Source organism: Siniperca chuatsi, linkage group LG12 (assembly GCF_020085105.1).
Source record: "Siniperca chuatsi isolate FFG_IHB_CAS linkage group LG12, ASM2008510v1, whole genome shotgun sequence".
NCBI lineage: Eukaryota > Metazoa > Chordata > Actinopteri > Centrarchiformes > Sinipercidae > Siniperca > Siniperca chuatsi.
In genome coordinates, this window is record NC_058053.1 from 7,311,218 (window position 1) to 7,330,707 (window position 19,490).

The following is a 19,490-nucleotide window of genomic DNA, read 5'->3' on the forward strand; positions in this document are numbered from 1 at the left end:
ATCCAGCATTAGGGTATCTGTTTATCATGCAAACCTCACAGTTTATTTGGCCAAAGATGCTTCAGCCACAGCAAACTGAAGGCCAGGCTCATGTTTGGCCATGAAAGTTGTTTCACAAGAATGTTACTGATGATCAGCACTGAACATAAATAGTTATTTTCAATTGGATATTCATCTAATTAGTTGGACTCTCTTTCTGAAATACTTAGCATACCAATACGTGCCATTTTATGAATACAATCATCAAATTATCCCTGTGTTTACAGGGATAATTATACCACTGGTGTAATTGCATTGAAATTCCAACTCGCAGAGTATAGTCAGGGTTTAATGATTATACTGTAATCGTGAGTATATAAGGTCAGTGCTTACAGTACTCCAGACTCGTTTAGAGAAAAGGAAGCTTCATTGAAAAAGGGCTATCAACAAGCAAGTGGAATCAATGAGAACATAAATACATGTACATTGACTGTCAACAGGGTCCAAGCCCATGGGTGACTGATAGTCAGGTTGCTAAATTGTCCTTGTAATAACATTACACAGCCTACCTAAATGTGATCTGTAGCACTGTAAAGCCCATATGCAGACATGTTTGTGAGCTTTAATTGCACTAGAGTTAAGTGTTTAAATTGGGCAATAGTTACCAGTATGTAAATTTGCTTGTGATACTGCAAGCATCTTGCTGAACAGGGTGATATTTCCTATAAATTGATTTAAAACTTGTCCACCCCTAGAATAAAACAAGGAATTAGTCACAGTTCTTATTGGCTATGAAATGTAGCCACGGACTGGAAATAAAAAACAACCCTGGACTTTTGACTTACCACAGCCCACCACCCACACAACACACAATTATTAAGTAGTAAAAAGAATTTGATTAGATCAATTCATTTGAGTTCCTAAACCTTTTTCTAATGTAAAAGATAGGGAACAAAATCCACAGGCCTCGTTCTGCGTAGAAATACATACCAAAGTTCAGCTGCAGCAAAAATATGACTGTGTTAGACAAATCAAGTAGGTATCTTCCAAAGTTAGTCTTTTCAGTAAAGAATTCTCTCTGCATCCCAATTCAGAGGCTGATTCCTCCACAGTCTGTATTTCTAGACCTATAAATGGTAACAGGTTTATAAGGCCTATCGCAGGTCAAAAGGGCCCTTGAAATGCATCCTTCTTTTGCCGGAATTTGAATTGCACAACTGGTGCATGGATCTCAATGTCTAACAATCCATTGTGCACCTTTCACTTGTTTTATGGAACATTCATCAATCCTCATCAACATGTTAAGTCTGCAAATATCACGTGACCATGTTGTTTTTACCAGGTATTTGTGTTCAGGTGGTCATCAGTCACTGATAAATGCAGCATATGACTTAAAGTACACCAGTGAAAAAAACAAATGTGTAAATAACGGACACAGTCATTATATGAATATATTTATCATTAACCTGATACGCTATTTGGGAGAATTTCTATGGCCCAAGCACTCAAATAACTTTTAACACTTTTAACTTTTAACTAACACTTAAATCAGGTCTTATAGCCAAAGGTATAGTTGTTGGCACTGGCAGTAAGAAAAAAGATTACAACAAGTAGAACTGGTACTTACATACTGAGACTTGTCCAGTGGTGTCATGTTAACTGTTTTTAAGTTGTCCAACAGGGCAGAATCAAAGTCCTGCAATCCAGCGCTGGAATGGACGACTTTGTCCTTCACAAAAATGCTGACTGCTCGTAACATGAAGGAAACAAACAGGTGCATGTGGATGTAGTTTCTGGTGCAGTGAAGACGCCTGCCATGAAAACAAATAGTATTCACTGTTATAAATTAATTATTAATAGCACACTAAAATGCAATCCAAACCACTAATACATTTGTGTGAGGGCTACAAAGAAGGAGTTCAACTCACATAAATCACATTTATTTAACCTCAGGTTGACCTGAAGGTGAAAAAGTGATGCGTTTGTTGTTAGGGAATAAAAACATCAGCTGAGTAGAGATGAAAGGAAAAAAATAAATGCCTTTCGTCGGTTCGTCTTGATGAGATGAGCACTGACTAACACTGCTGACACCAGTTTTGTACAACAACAACAACAACAACAACAACATAAACTGTAGGTCCACCTTTGCTCCAACAGGAGGTAGGTGAGTCCTCAGTGACCTTGTCTGTTTCTGTAAGACAGGTGAAACTGTCGATGCAGCACAAGCCTGTCCTGCAAATCACCAGCTTACAAAGCACCATGACAGAGATTTAGATGTCAGGGCCTCAAACACGGTTGTTTTTTCAGTTACTTTTCTGCACTTACACTGCTTTCACTGACTCTCTGACGCTGTCAGGGACTTTGCAACCCACTTCATCATAGATATAAGGGTCTGGGAGCCACATCATTGGGCTCTGGCAGTGACACATTGCCGTCCTTGCAGAATTTTGTGATAGTAGCCAACACAGCACTTCTACATACATCTCAACAGTGTGTTTTGTTGTTCTCAGTGACTTGAGAAGTATCAGAAATTGTAACTCTGGTTAACAGTTGTTGGTGCTTCCCTGATCCAGATGTATAAATATATTTTCATTCGGATTAGTATTAGTGTTATTGTTGTTGCTGCTTATAATTACTGTGAAAAACCTCCTGTTCAATGAGTGACGATGTCATCTTCAGTGTTGAAGATAATGACAGTGTTTATGTAGATAATTTACTCAGCAGTTATGGTTGGTTTGCATGTCAAGTTATATGGTTGTTTCACTCTTAACTGGCTCTCATGAATCAATTAATTATTGTAGAGAGGACTGTGTGGCAGCTATATTTGTGTCACGAGTTGTAAATGTTTGCCTTCCTAATGTGTATTAATGCCCAAACCATGGAAACTCGTTTTTTACTGATCTCATTATGTTGCATTAGATATCCTGGATATCCCATAGTTGCTCAGCACTGTAATAAGCTAATTGTTGACTGTGGTTTACTAAGGTTAATGTTGGCTGAGGAAGAGCCCAAATCAAAGATTTGTAAGCTGCTTTATGAAGTCACACATAGCAGATATAAGACCTGTGTTTGTCATAAGGCATCTTGATGGCTCTTTGAAATTTTAACTGCAGCTGATCCAGAAAATGTGCTCTGTTTGAAGTCTTCCTATTTAAACATGTAGCTCTGATCACTTTGGGGGGTTTGGGTTGACAAACTTGACTTTCTACTTCCATCTCTCCTAATCACATCGTGCAGCCTAACTCTTGTTGTGAAAAATGGTGGACAGTGTCTTTTTACACTGAGCACCCATCGGGGGAGTACTCATTAACGGTAATATGGTGTTCGCTATGATGGATTACCTTTTCATGGAAGGTGGGAGAGATGCATTTGAAAGAAATGGGCAACACTGGCGTGGCCCAGTAAAGGTTGGAATTGCCTCAAAATAAGGTTCTTGTGATCTCAAATCACAGCCATTAGCCTCTTCATAGCTGGACATTGGGCTGTTGTACACTGACCAGTCCTTATCTGTAGCCAGCATTTGCTGCTCGGGCTGTGGCATGACAAGGGAGATGCTCATAAGGATTTGTTTAAGATAGGTATAACTGTTGTATATGTTGATTATTCATAATCAATTTACATCAGCTGTGGTTATGCAGAAAACGCTGTTTCATTTTTGCTGAAAATCATGTTTCAAGTTATCGTTAGCCGATCACTCAGCAGGACACCTGTCCAGTTCTCCACTGGTTGTCACACCACAACTCAATGTTTCTCCTATATTTCTTCGAATCCTGGTCTGTTCCCGGTCTCTTGGACACCTAACAGGCTCTTAATTATAAGGCTGTGATCCATATGCGTATGAATATACATTTTCAACCTCTTCTGTGTCAAAACCAGAGTTGGGATCCATACTTCTTAATGATAAACTGGAGCTAACTCGGCCACTCTCCCTCACGTCCAATTCGTCTTTTTGATGCTGTAGTAAAACTCTTACAAAAACAACTCCAGAAGTTACTGTAGTGTATACTGTATACAATGATTCATGCTCTTATTTTTAAGTATCAATATTTAATCAAAACTGAAATATATACATTTTAGATATATATATTGTTTAAAAATAAATAAATAAAAATTGATAAATTCTTTGACAATACAGAGTATTGTCTGCAGCACAAGAGCAAAAGCTCTGAATCCAAGGTATTCAAGGTAACATACCACAAATCTTTTTCAGAAGAATTTTGTTATTCTTTAATCCAAACTCTGAACTTGTTGCTTGGATATTAGCTGGCTTTTCAGTAAACATTTTTGGGTCTGTGCTTTCCTAATGATTCCTTTATAATTTCATATAAAGTTCCCTGAAAAGAACTATGTAATTTGGTACTAATTGTAGGGGAAATAGGAATTTCCTTTAAATATAAGCTCCATTCAAACCGATGTAAATGCTAATTCATTATTCAATTAAAGTGGAAACTTTATTCTCCATATATATTGAATTGTATGCTTTCCTGTTGACCTGCTGTTCACAGACTGAAGGACTCTCTGGATTACACTAGGAATTCATTGGAATTAATTAATTGGAAGTGTACCAATTCGACACTGCCTCTGATTATCACTAAATTACATAGTTCTTTCCAGGAAACATCTTTGGAAATTCTAAGGAAATTATTAAGAATTACAGACCCATGAAATAGAGGATTAGTGGCAATTCATGAAATTAGAGAAAAATTTTGTTCGACTTGATGCCAGACATGTAGCACATCTATCAGCAGCAACAAAAATTTGTAACTAAACAAGTTCCAAGCCTTGGCAAAGGTCATTTTAATGCAGGACATGGTTCCATTATTTATTCATTGATTCATCATTCATTCATTACTGTGGTGTTGGATTAATTCTGCGCATGTAACATAAAGCTGGTCCCACTTCTAATGTGCACTCAACCACACTTCATTTAAGTTTACAGCAAAGTTAACATTCGGTTGAGGTGTTCAGCTAATATTATTTTTGTCATTTACATGGCCATCATGCTATGTAAGAGAATTGCCATCCTAGCATTTGGACTTAAGAAAAGCCAGCCTAAGCGGTGGTGATTTCTATCCAGTTTTTTTAACTTTGAATGCAATACACAGTACGTACAATGCTGTACATACTGTAAGATGTATACATCCTTATAAAAAGATCTATATTTTAGATCAAGTTTCTGAAAGCTTTAAGACCAAGCAACAGAATTTTTGCTTTTAAAAGTCTGAATGTAAAAAAGACGTCATATGTTTCCATCATATCTCAAAAAGACATTTGGTATACTGAGTATCAGCTCTGTTTGAACCTGCTGATGTAATCACATTGTTTGGTTCATTCACTACATGAAGTTCTCAATCAAGCAGCAACCCTATAACCAAAACTAAACTATGAACAATGTTCAATGACAATATTTTACATCCGGTGCCAACTTTTTCAAAATCTTGCTTTTTATACTATCTGGGCATTGCAAGTACAGCTTGGTTAAGGTTAGCAAAAAATTGTGTATTGGAAAATAAACTATGGTCACAGTTTGGTTAGGGTTAGGCAACTAAAATAATTGGTTAGGGTTAGAGAAGGATCGAGGTTACCGTTTATGAAAAGGTGAATGTTAACTGAAGGTCTGTGATAGAACTCGAACGCTGGTCTCCTATTCATGAAGGTCAGACTTGCTACACACCCATCTACAACCACTCCATAGACCTACTTTCTCATTTCCTGTATTGGCACTGAATGTTGGAATGTGGATGTAATTCCTAGGGATAATGGGCTGCATAGTTGCTGCTCAGTATTTCTGTGAACTCTTCCATTAGATTTGAATTTCTCGGTCAAGTGTGTTTTTTACTACCATTTCTGCATTATTTCACTAGGAGCGAGAGACAGAAAAAAGAATCTTGGAAATTAACAAAACGTAAAAAGTATGTTTTGCTTACAATAACATATCAATAGCAACCCTACACTGTCAGGAAACAGGAAATGACAGAAGGTGTGCAAAATCAAACCACTGCCAGTTTCCAATTAGAAAAAATGTGCAAATGGCAAGCAAAGTGTTTGTTTTTTTCCAAAGACTCACTACTTAATTGCTACTTTACTGTTTTTCAATATGTGGTGGTGTTACAGCACTGTCCAGTTTGGTTTTATTTTTTTATTATTTGTGAGCAAATCCTTCATTTCCATAATGCATGCAGCAGTGTGGGACAGTAGTGTCCACCAACACCACAATTAAATAATTTGCGTGCTGGTATCCTTAATTTTGCAATGTTGTCATTGTGAACACAGTACAACACATACTCAGAACATGGTTAGAAATGTAGTATGCAATTGGCACACAGCAGGACACTCAGGACATAAATATACCGTCCGAAAAGAGGAACATGGCACAGGTATCACAGTGACAATTACAATCTTTTCAACTTTTCAACACCCATTGGATAACCTGAAAAGTGTTGGATGCAGGATGTGAATATGCAGACACGTTATTCCACTGACTGCAGTTTGTTATAAAGCGAGCACATCGTTTAAGTATTAGAAAATCCTCTCATACCTGAAGTATCCAATGATAAAGATGGCCACTAGCAGAGAGCTGAAGGACACAGCGTAGCCAATGGTATACATGACATACAGCCGCTCAAAGAAGTCTTGCTGTAAACATAGAGAGAAATATTTGCTATTTAGTCCACTCTTTATGGAGAAACAGTCGCAGAAGAAACACGACTTCAAGTTAATACTAATGTTGCTCTGTGTCTGCTAGGTGTGTAAATAGGTGCCTGTTTGCCAACACATTTGCCATTTGTCAACTTCATAAGATAATAATTCGTCAGTGTTGCATTTACAGCTTGTTCTGCTGCCCCCAAGTGGCCAAAATGTCAATTAATGCTGTTGGAAAGAAACACTAAATTATGTAAACTCCTCAGACTTTTCTCTAATGGTGTTTTTACTGCTAATACTGTAAATAATAATAATAATGTAAAAAAAATAACTAAATAAATAACAACAAGATCACTCTTCATATGAACTGCCAACAACTCAGACATGCAGCCTGTGATGAGGAGTCAAAAGTTGACTGTGCTTTGTATTAAGGGGCAACAAGCAAAAGAAGGTGGGAGCTACTGTTTTAGATGATGGCAAGAGCTGTTAATTTGTTAGACAATCATGTGGTAAGATTTGAATTTGAACCAACTTTGCCCAATGTGTCCTCACATAAGGTGAAGCACACAGCTGCCGAGCATCTGATTACATTTTTCAAAGAACATGTCTTTCATTGTTCACAGTCCGTCTCCACATTAGCTTGCCTGTGGGATTTACAGCTTCCTTAAATATGCTTCCAATCTGTGTGTTTACACATCTATCCATGTATGTATGTCGGATTAGCCAGTTAAACACATCAGCAGCTGATTAAATATTTTACAGTCATACTTACTCTTCCTTCCTCATCACTGGGCTGAAGGAAGGGCAGACACTCAGAGTAGTTGGTCCATGTTTTGTTCCAGCGGTCCACAAACACCCAGGAACCGTTGACATCACACTTCCTGTAAGCATGTCCTGTAAACACATACTTTGACATGATTTGGGACATTTGATTAAAGCATTTGATACACGTGGATCTTATGGATTTTGGGTACTTGTCCACAAACCTAGTAAAGTGACATTTCTACCAGCCTTGATATATTAAAGGCCCTGCACTTCCAAGGTAAACCTACACAGGTGAATTTAATTATTTTGGCTAATTATACCTCTTTTCAGGACTGTGTGGGTGAGTACAGACAGGGCTTGATTGATATCTCCCTGACTCCCCTGATAGCTTACCCTGTTAGGGACATTTTGACATTTCAGAGTAGGAAAAGCACAGGTATAAATAATAAGCTTCAGGGTCCTGGTATTGTTCATGCTGGCTCACTGTCACACTATCATGACTTACTGGGACACTTGAATAGAACAGAGCCATTATTAATGTTATTAATAACATTAATAATGTCCTCTGCTTTACCTACAACAAGTCAAAATGTCTGTCGTGAAAAAGGCCTTGCATGAAGTCCAGTGACATCACATAATTTCCATCATAGCTCCACCCATCTTCACCCTAATGCTGCGTTCCAGACAATGTCGAGGTCGGAATTTCCCAGTTGAAATTTCTGACTTCCGGAATCAAAGCGTTCCAGGTGCACGACGTCAAACGTAAACAAAAAACAAGGCTGACCGTGAAAAAAAAGGTTGTTTCTTTGGTAAGTGTACACACAATTTTAAACTCTCAGCAGTGCAGCCTCCTTGCATATATAGACAAAACAGAGGAGGAAACAACAACGCATAAACAAACGCCATTATAGGCCTACATATTATTTTACGGCACTTTTATACTCGGAAACATATCTTAATATTCCATTCACTAGCCTAAAACAATACTGTAGCCTACAAATACCTCCTACCACCCTCCCCTATTGATTGAAATGTAGCCCAATGTGCGCTTCCATGGGTGCTACTATTGTTGTGTGATGTCAGACAGCTGCTTCTTCATGATACATGAATTTGCTTCACAAGTTCACAAGTAGGAACTAACGACTGTGAGTGCCGTTCCATTGTACTTTTTCTAGTAGGACGTTGGAAATTTTCGAGTTCCGAGTTGTCTGGAACGCAGCATAAGCAGAGGTCTAATCAGCCAGAATGATTGAAAACACCTGTGTGAGCGTGTAAGACCTTTAGTCATTTAACAACAGATAATGCTTTAAAATGTACAAAAGCAAAATAATGTTTTGATTTTAAATATTTCAGGTAGTTCAGTTTAAAGTAAGTAATGCTGAAAAATACTTATATTACAATATACTGTATCAACAGCCTAAATGTATCTCTACATTTAAAGTTCCTTGCAATCTTCTAGCTCTCAGTGTTAGTGATGGTACAACTGCAAAAAAAAAAAAAAAAACTTTGCCTATAACCTTTGTGATTGAAGTCATAGATGTAAGACGGACAGGGAACCTTGGTAACCAGCCCAGGGGAGCCATGGGGCCAACAAATAAGACCGTCCCAGTCTGGAGGGCACACCTCATCTACACCATGGAGAGGAAGAGTGAGAGGAAGTCAACATACACATACTGTCATCTGCTATCTGGTCAGTGGATCAATGGTCATGGTCAATCTGAAAAATGATTCTTGGTTCCAGTTAATGAACCCTAACTTAACTTTAGCTGTAACTCTGTTTGGTTACTGATAAACTTCTGGTCAAAGTAATTGTCTAATTGTCAGGCAGGTCCATTAACAATGACATCTAATTATTGTGTTAATGTGAAATATATTCTTATCATGAAAATGTAACAAAGTCTTCCCATCTCCATTGCAATATTTTAGATGCTGTTCAACCATTCAATATACACCTCTGATGGAGTCTACTGGCCCCTTAATTGTTCTGTGTTGACTCAGTTCTATGATGTGATTTGAGTGTTTTGTTTGTTGTTTCACACAGGTAGTATTCACTATCTAACTGTTGTACTAGACTGTGTTACAGGAGTATCTATTTTTATATTCACTCAATACAGGTAGATCTCTAAATGTTGTGAAGACAGCTGTTGTTGAATGTTGTTAAAGTCATGTTTTTGCTGGGGGTTTTCTAGTAGTACACATTCAGCACTGACATTTCCCAAACCTGTACATAAGTACACAATACAATGCAATACTCAAAATATTAGCTACAATACATCAGTCCTGCAGTGGTACAACAGTATCACAGTACTTTGAGGACAATTACTCTCGTGACTGCAAGAGGTTAGAAAAAATTTATATCGTCTATGGTTTGAACAAATGACTAGTGTTTTTGGAGAGGACAGTCTTGTCTTGTATAGTGCCAAGTATTCCTATGAACAGGTATACAGTACTGTATACTCTATAATGAAGCATAAGAAGGTCTTATTTAGTTAAACATACTAACGTTCTGAATGTTCATGATTGTGTATTCCATGCTGTGAGGAAAATGTAACTGTAATGGCCTATAATTGTTAGTTACACAAGCAAAGAAAAAGATCAGTGATGGAACAGCTTCTACTATATATCATTTGAACATGATCCGTTAGGATGCAGTTTTGTGAGCTTGGTTATTTCTGTTGCATTAATCATCACACTATATTGTTTAAATCAAATTCCCCCCATGGTTGTTGTAACACTTTATAGAACCCTTAACAATACAGTTTTTTGTAGAAATCACCACAACTAAAACACACTTTAGATGTATTGAACCCTATCAATTTTATATTGATATTCTATCAATATTGTGCTTCCATGGTAACTGATGACACCTAACGAAAAGTGTAAGCTTAGAGATAAGAATGGGTTTTTAGAAACTCTAATAACCCTTTTCTCCTGTTATTGCTTCACTAAGAGCTTAAACATCCTTCAAACTGTTAAATTCTTCCAGAAGGAACTAGTTTTCTTCTCTAATGAAAGGAGAAAGGAGAGCAGCGTGATGCTGTCGCTCAGTTGGCAATTAAATCACTATGCTCATAGCACTGCCTGATTACAAAAACAGAAAACTATATCAATCAGATTATCTTGCTGATACAAAACAGATGGAACCAGGTTGTGTCCATCCCACTCATGTCCACATGAGATTAAGACTGTAATATACAATTTAGCAATTTTATTATTGTTTTTTAATTGAAATTACCTGTAAGAGCATAAGACTAGGGTGATTATAGACTATAGATAATAGACTTAATTAGAATAAAACAGTTTGCATTGTGAATCTCCCTGAAATATCCTTAAATCTCCCCAGAACCAGTTTTCACTGAAATTCGCTCTGTAAACTTCAGGTGAATGCTCACAACACTTGTTTTTAAGGCCATTTATTAGATGTCAGATGGACTTTAAGAATCTGTTCTTGGATTTTAAATCGCCTGAGCACCTTAATACATGTCTGCAAGGTAATGAAATCTTAACATACCTTTTCAGATTACCATTTACATAGTGAATGAGAAATCAAGTCATATACCACACATCATTTTATTTACTGTATTATGTTCTTTGCTAATGATTATTCTTCCATATGCTAACACAAGTTAAATATCTTAATTACATATTGCATGTACTGAATCTTGGCTATACACTGATTTTCTACGAGCATATGTTCCTTTGCCTTTTGCCAACAAAAACCAATGGATGTCAGTGGATTTTATTGTGCAGGATGTATCCAGCATCAAAAAACATTAGTCCAGTGAGACATCTGAGAGCCACTTATGGAAAGAACTGGAAGCAAAAAAGACGGTCCAAAAACTAAATCTGTACCTCTGCTGACTCAGCTCCTGTCTGCTCTAACCACAAAATGACTATCCTTGTATATAGAAAACATTCTGAACTTTAAAAAGCAATGCTCTTCCTAGTCAGTCAAGTCACATAATTCATCTCATGTCACCACTGCTAACTGTCAACATTCTTTCAAGAAGATAAATATTAGTCAGTCAAAAAGGCAACATTTGAAAGTAGCAATTGGTCAGCTTCTGGCTGCCAGTGTGAAAATTGTATGCTGCGTCGTAAAGGTTTAAAATCTAAAACTGTTCAGTTGAAAACAGTTCCAAGATCAGTGTTTTTGTGATAGGAATTAATTGCAGCTTTGATGCCAAAGTTCCCAATAAAAAACCCTTCTCCCTAACAATGACTGTCTAATGATAGCTTAGCGATCTTAACAAGGCAGGGCAGGCCTGTCAAGTTTTGGATTTAAGCTGTGTGCAAGTATTTCTACCAGCAGGGCCATGTTTGTAGTGCTGTTGATGAAAACCTGCTGCTCTTCTATTGAGTCAGTCATTTCCTGCCAGGAACTCTGGGAAGTGACCACAGAACTCAGATGCTATTAGCATTCGAGCAGTAGCACTCCCTAAATAATTTCCACTGTCGGTTTTCATCACTTATTTATGAAACCTCACTGCTGATGACGGATGACCTTCTGGCATACAAATTACCAAGACTTGTGATAAATCTTTCAAGGTTACTGTTGTAAACTGCACATGCACCATGCTAGATTGGAAAGCTTGCAGATGTAGCAACAGTAAGTAATGAGGGCAGGGCTGAGCAAATAGTCAGTTGTTTACATAAATCTTCTGTCCATATACTCTATCTATCTAAAATACACCCAAATAACAGGCACAAAACATAGAGCTCCAAAATTCTTTCTTCACCGTTTCTCCTGTGCACGTTTTGTACCTGCGGACCCTGGGTCAATGTTGGAGAGGTTCTGGTAGCACTGCAGTTTGATTTCATAAAGGATGTACATCTGCTCCTGTGCAGAGAGAGGACCGTCAAACCCCATCTGTGGAGCACAACAAACAAGATCAGATCTGTGACCCTGTGCCTAAATGTGTGTGCAAATCACCCACTGCCTTTGGCGTTTCAGCAACATTTGGGACAACTTGCCATATCCCATCTGCTGACGGTTAGGCCAACATTTGAGTCTACAAAGTAGAGGAAACAACAAAAACAATGGCAGGAAGTAGCAAGAAACAACATGTTGCACATTTTAATATTTGTCTTTTTGTGACTTGTAGAATTTAGCACTTAGTATAGCATTCTATTGTTTTACAATTAATGATTATTCATGCATTCATTTAACTTTGCTCATCCAATCTTAAGTGGCTCCCTGTCTGTTTTACAGTACATTAAGCTTTACTTCTAACAAGCACTGTAAGGTCTGCCACAAAGCTACACTTCCAACATCCTGACCACCTATGTGCAACAATATTGTTTTCTGCTATGTAATGAGTATTAGAGTCTCACAGGGCTGCTAGTGTGACTTTAGTCTTGTTGCATTACAAACCAATCAGGAAATGCCAAATAAATTATTTAGGAAGGTAAATTGTAGGGCAGCTAAAGCCCCATACCATTCTTGTACTAACAATCTTTTTCCCACTACCATTAAGCCAAAGATACATTTTGTCTTTTACTGTAACTTTTGAATCGTTTAACATATTGATCAACAGTTTTTTTTTTACTTGAGCTCTATTTAAGATCTTTCCAGTGAGTTATTTCAGTCAGTCAGTCAAGTTAACTTCTATACATAATAATATTATATAGAAAGAGGTGGTGCACAATAAGTTTATAACTTTCAGGAAAATGGCAGCATTATTTACAAGTTATTGCAGATATTTTGAGCTTTGACAAAAACACAATTTTTGCTTCGTCAACAAAGTTGATCCTTTCTTCACTATAAATGAATGCAATGCCTTCACTTTTGAAGAGGATTTTTATAATTCACAAAGTATTTAGTTGTGTGACTGATGAAGTGGACTTCAGTTAGGTGATATTGTTTTGTACAGGGTTACTTTTGTCTCTTTACTATGCAAGCAAACAGAATAGGTTTGAGAGCAAAACTTTCCACACTGCAACCAAAAAATGTTTTATTGCAAGTAATATAAATGCAATAAACTTGTAAATCAACGCTCTATCAAGCATACAGAGGTGATGTAGGTCATTATTATTGTATCATGTCATACTGTTGGCTGTGTATTCAGGATCATATTATAATAATATGTTACCAGTTTGAACGTGCAAGAGAAGTGTGGAAGGACGATGAATTTAATACCTGTACTTTTTTGTCATTGGTGTCAACTGGTCTTGTTAAATAATATTTTTTAAAAAAGAATTGTTAAAAATTATTTTAGCTCAAATGAATTACTGTATTACTGTATTTGTATTACTGCAGAACTACATAAAAGACAACTGTAAACAAATGGGTAAAATGCATTAACTAAATGCTCTTGGCTTAATGTGCATTAAGCTCACTGTAGGTACATTAACTTATCATCATATCAATCAACACATTACAACAAACATGAATTCATACTTTTTGTGTGTCTAAAAGATCATTCATTAGTGGCTACAACATTTAACAATAACACATTCATACTCTAAGCAACAGGTATGTGGCCTTTCAAATCAAGTGGTCCCTGAAAGTTGGTAATCAAGCAGCAGCTGGTCCACAGCTGGTCGACAGTCCCAGACAAAGTTAGAGGAAGAGCATTGTCCCAGATATGGTACTCTTTCACTTTTCTTATTGCTCTTTCAACAAGAATTCGAATCTGAGCTCTGGCTTGTGTTTCAGAGCAGCTTCTTTGCTGAACTGTGCTGTATTTTTAAAGGGGTACGATGGAGCTTTGCTCCACGGTCAGCCAGCATCTTCTTAATAGTGAATCCTTTGTCTGCCATGCAGCCATCTCCTGGCAGCCATCTCCTGGCAGCCATCTCCCGGCAGCCATCTCCAGTAAATCAAGTATTCCACAGTGGGCTCTCGATCTGAGATTGAGCCAGTATAGAGACTGGACACAAAAGTCACAGCACCACATGGGGCAATCCTAATTAACCCCTTGAAGGTTGTACTGTGTTTGTAGCTTGAGAAAACCTCTGACTATAGAGTGAGGGATGATGCACCTCTGTTCAGTCAATGATCACCCTCATCTCTGGACTCGACTGCCTGAATTTGAGTGGCATGGTGGACTTGACTTGCTGTCTGCTCATCCAGATGGGCAAGGAGCCGTGGAGCAGGTGCATGATGATCCATTCAACCGAAAAGGTTCTGTGCCATCTTGGAAACTAATCTACAGTAAAGACATAACACCTGATTTGACTACAAGAAATCTCATCTATCATTTTTAAAATCATAATGTGCTTATATTAAGGTGCATAACATTGTAATGTGATCATACAGAGTAAAGCATAAATGTTATTAACAATCATGCACAAGCTGTAAAATACAGCAGGACAATGCTGGACAACAAGTAATGTTTTATCACTCATTTCCCACAATGACAACACCATGACCTAATGTATATATGAATTTGAAGAAATGAGCTAATAGCCTACCTGGACCTGTGATTTGTCAGGTTGGTTTTCCATTCTGCCATGAAGACAAGGGAAAGTATTATCATTGAGTGGAAAAAAACCATAATACCTCACATTAGATATGTATTTAAGCCATTTGCACCTCCAGTAACATCAATAATACCGTATCACCTACATATTCCCATACTTACAAAGCTAAGTAACCATAAAGCCATATGCCCAACAGTAATTTCGGTTGGTGGCCCAAAAATCAGCAAATAATATGTATTTTTTAACCCATTACAATATCACATATTGTTAAACAAAAGCAATCTACATGCATCAGTTCAAACATAACATTCTTGCTATTACTAAGATGGAAGTTATCTGAAAAAATACCTGTGCAATGATTTTGTGTCTTCTCCACTCCCGCTCTGTCTTCTCCATGGACTTCAAAACTTCCTCTCTCATTTACTAACAGTGGATGTTGCCAAGCTGTCACTATGGTCGAGACTGGCCAATAGAGACGTGTCTTACATCTTTCAGAGTAGTTCCCGCACACGAGATTAAGCTCAACAGCAAACAAAACTTTTGGATTTGAAAACAAAAGTTTTTGATTGGCTTTTATACATTTTTAATTTGAATTTTTTTTGCTTGGAAACATTTTTTTGATTGCTGTGTGGAAAGTTTTGCTCTCAAACCTCTTCTGTTTGACTGCATAATAAAGACACAAAAGTAACCCCGTAGTTTTGCCTATTGGTCTATTGGTTTGAAGATGCAAACATGGATGTCTACAGTAGAAGGTAAGAGGCTTCGTCACTTGGTGGGGTGTCTTAGGCATGTAAACTTTGATTGTTCACAACCTGACGTCATATGAGAGTCATTTTTGTTACCATGCAGTCAGTTAGCGTCACATGATTTAAAGTGTGAATTGCCATGAAATTGCCTGACAAGGGCATCTGTGTCGAAAACAACTCCATCTGTCAAACCATTTGACATAAAGTTTGAAAGGAGTGACGTGAAGAAGGAAGGGGCATCTGCTTTACCTTATTTTAAATCAAACTAAGCGAGAACACCGTGATGTCTGTGCTGCTGTATGTGAAACACCACTATAGGAGCCATAAAACCCATTCAAACACCACAATTTTGAAATTTGGTAACATTATTTGGTAAATTATTGATTTTTAACCAGTGCTATCATTCTTGTGTACCTTTTAGAGTATGTACTTGTCACTGAAGCCATAGATAGAATCTCACAACTTGAGAATACTTTTCCTCCATTTAACACTTTTAAGTTGGGGGGGAGGTTCGGAAAAAGTATGTTGTTCGAAAGGAATAGTCCATTTTTAGGAATTGACATCCATCCCAATTTCAGTCCAAACAGTCAAGCCTCAGTGTAAGTTGAAATAGTCGGAAACCCAGCTCCCAGTGTCTCACAAAGGAAACAAAAGAAACAACCAATATAATAAACTTTCCTATTACAGCAGCTACTGTATGCTAAAAACCCAAGCTTAAGAATCCTGTCATAGCACTGACTTTAGCCCTTAAAGACTCTTCTCCAATGAAGCATCTGTTTTTCACCTCAGGAACACAGCTGAAGTTAGAGCTTTTCTAACTCAAAAACATGATTAAACTGAATAAAACATGTTTTTATACTACCTATTAATAAATTACAGGTAAGAATGCCGCAGCAATTTTTTTGACTTATACTTAAACAAGACTAAGAGTCTCAAGCCATGCTGTCTGCTTTGTGAGGCTGTACTTAGGCTGTTGAATACCCTAAGACTTCATTTTTAGAATGGAGATTTTGCTTATTATCTGTAGAAGCAATTACAGACCTAAAGGCTTTTATTTTGGAGTAATGCTATATCCATGGATTTAATGTTTTATCCTTAAGTTTTCCAATTCACATTTTACCTACCGTTGATGGTTAATTTGTTCTAATAATCTGCTCAATTTGTTTCATTTATTCACTTTTTGTTACTAGAAGTAGTAGTAACAGTATAGCAGCAGCCCAACAAACACACATTGTTTTTTCTTTTCATGATCTGCAAAGAAAGTTAGAGATTTTTGAATTTTTTTAACTCAGACACATTCTGATGTGGGAGTTACTTAACTGCTGAAATGTCAATGCCTGAAGTCAGTTCAAGCTTTAATACCAAACTCATTTGTCTCCCTTGTGGCCACAAATGAGAGAAGAGAGCACTTGCCACCCCCAGATCAGAGTCAATAAACAGATGTGGATATGTTTTGTATTTAGCACCACATTCAGACATTGCAATAGGCTTGTAAGCATTGACTCAAAGTTCTCACCATCTCTACTTATCTGTATAGATTATTCCAGTTATTTCACTCCCGTACATGCACTGAATATTTGAATAAAGACATCATCATGGATTCATGCTGTCTCATAACCTGTGAGCCTGTCGAGGAGAATGACATTTTATTTATAGTGCCAAGTCAGTGTTATAGAACATGTAAAATAACACACCGTTAAGCAGAGCAATCAGGCATACTGAATGTCCTAACACTAGATTTATGCCTGACTATAATTTAAAGATACTGAAGACGGCCACTGGCCACTCTTGGTTGAATTTTTTTTTTTAAATCTACTTTGACTTGAAGCACAAGACAGGACGTGTTTAAGTCTTCAATATATAGAACCAAAGCTACAATCATCAAGTAACCACCATATTTCCCTGACCAGTCCCCAGAATCCAAGTCTGTGCTTTGAACGCCCACCATCCGCCCCAACCATCTCCCTGTGGCTCCTGTGCAGCACAAGAATGCAACACTTAATGAACTGGAAAAAAATGGTGCTGGTGAACATAATCCGGGCAGCAGCTACATTTCCTGAAGATGATGAGGCGTCCGCTTCTGACTTATTTTTTACTCATTTTCATAAATATATTATATAGAAAGAGGTGATGTGCAATAAGTTTATATCTTTCAGTAAAAATGGCAGCATTATTTACAACTGATTGCATAATGCCTACAGTATGTGTGTATTTAATTAACTCCAATATTTCAGGCAACATTTGATTGACATTGTGGAAAATGTTTCCCCACAATTTACTGACTTTCAGGAAGAATCTCCTGGAAACGCGTATGTAAAACCAAGGCCACGTATGTTTTATGGACAGTAAGCAAAGGGGCAAACTGTCCAGTTTGTTCACTCCACACGTTACTGGAAAAAACTTAAAAGCGCATTTCTTCTCCCTCACTGAAAATTGTAGGATCAATTGCAGGCAAAGCACAGATATCATTTCAAAGTAGTCATGGTGCTTTTGACCATGTGTGTTTCATGTCTATACGTTCAGAGATGAGCCGAGAGCATGTCTAGTTTTAGAAGCATCCATTCCTGAATCAGCTCTTTAGCATCAGACAAACTAAATCAAATACTACAGTCATACAGAGTCTACTACAGATAGCCTGTATGACTCATACTGTTATTTTCCTGGGTAATGACCACTTCTCTGTAGCCTACTTGTTCCTTTTGTATCTAGGGGGTAAATAGCTCCGCAACACTGTAATATTAAAGAAAGATACATAAAAGATGGAAGAGACACGTTGCCGCATATTATGTTACATGTTACATTTTTAACAGGCTGAAGATGGCATTGCTATAATGCAAAAAGGTGACTTCAGCAGCAAAAAAAAAAAAAAAAACAGCGACTGGTATAGTGTCAAAGCGTTTCCTTACCTGTGCGTCAACCGAAGTCCAGCACAAGAAAAAGTTTAAGACTAATATCCACACACACAAGTTCATAGTTCGTTGGTCAGCCTTCATCTCCAGCATTGTATTACACGTTCATTTGAATTCAAGCGCTCGAGATAAACATCCCTTCTGTTGCCGGCGCATCGTTGACGAAGAGCTTCACATTATTAGAAAGTTTCATCGCAAGTTGCGTCCAAAGCTGAGCTGCCCAGCGCAGCGGGAAGTGGACTTCATCAGACCACAAATTCCACGTGGTTGTCACATCCAGGTCCTACTCTTGTACACTCAGAAAGCTTCTCAGAAATGAGTACCGTGTGCTCGCTGCCTCAGCAGAGGAAGAGTCCTGGACGCACGTGAAAAAAACGCACGTGAAAACCGCGCTCGACCTGGGCGCTAAGGGAGGAAAAGTGAGCTTCACGTTCAAAACCCCTATCTGAAAGATATCAGAGATATGGAGATATTCTCTCGCGCGCGCATTAATTCATGGCACGCGCTGTTGGTAAAGGGGACTGGGCATCCACCGACTGCGTCACTTTTGGCAGCAGGGTTTTTGACGCACAGACATGTTTTCTAAGATATAGGCCTACGGGAAATCTAAATATGTTTTTGAATTTCTATTTAAATGTCTCTTTTTTTATTCAACTGAGCGTTAGTTGGCAAGGCCTACTTAGTCATCCAGCAGAAAGGGCAACATTAGCAACTGTCCTCATGACGAAAGTCCAATATTCTCTCTTCTTTTAGCTGTGCTTTTTGGTCTGCCGACGGTATGAGAGCGGTGAGAGTGAACCAAAATATTAAATATTGATTAGGCAAAACAAAGAACTAAACAAGGGCTACAGAGTTGTATTAAAAGGACATGTCGACTATTAGGCTTAGTTTAAGAGAGCATTTTCAAGATGTGAAGCCACACCAACATAATTATTAACAGTTTTATTAGAATCAATCAACTACTATGCTTTGACCCAACCATTCATAACATTCCATTCAACTTGCAGTTTCAGAGCATGGCAAC

The 19,490-nt window shown here is 37.7% G+C and overlaps 1 protein-coding gene and 1 long non-coding RNA gene across 3 annotated transcripts in view; one reads left to right on the forward strand and one right to left on the reverse strand.

The window, feature by feature from the left end:
• The window catches only part of pth2ra (parathyroid hormone 2 receptor a), a 57,351-nt gene extending 38,441 nt beyond the window's left edge, over positions 1-18,910 (reverse strand). Inside the window, exons 1-6 of one of the 2 annotated variants that reach the window (XM_044216105.1) lie at positions 18,464-18,910; positions 12,151-12,256; positions 8,904-9,014; positions 7,394-7,515; positions 6,518-6,615; positions 1,607-1,790 (exon numbers count right to left, since the gene is read on the reverse strand). In XM_044216105.1, the coding sequence (XP_044072040.1) occupies positions 1,607-1,790; positions 6,518-6,615; positions 7,394-7,515; positions 8,904-9,014; positions 12,151-12,256; positions 18,464-18,559 (717 nt within the window). In that variant the 5' untranslated portion in view covers positions 18,560-18,910. Of the gene's footprint in view, positions 1-1,606; positions 1,791-6,517; positions 6,616-7,393; positions 7,516-8,903; positions 9,015-12,150; positions 12,257-17,073; positions 17,165-18,463 lie in introns of those variants that run through there. The other variant, XM_044216106.1, reaches the window with a different exon arrangement.
• On the forward strand, positions 7,867-9,558 carry LOC122885264. Its single transcript, XR_006380077.1, has 4 exons — positions 7,867-8,195; positions 8,562-8,657; positions 8,918-9,076; positions 9,313-9,558. It is a non-coding gene; the product is annotated as an uncharacterized LOC122885264 (long non-coding RNA).
• Positions 18,911-19,490: the final 580 nt, after the last annotated feature.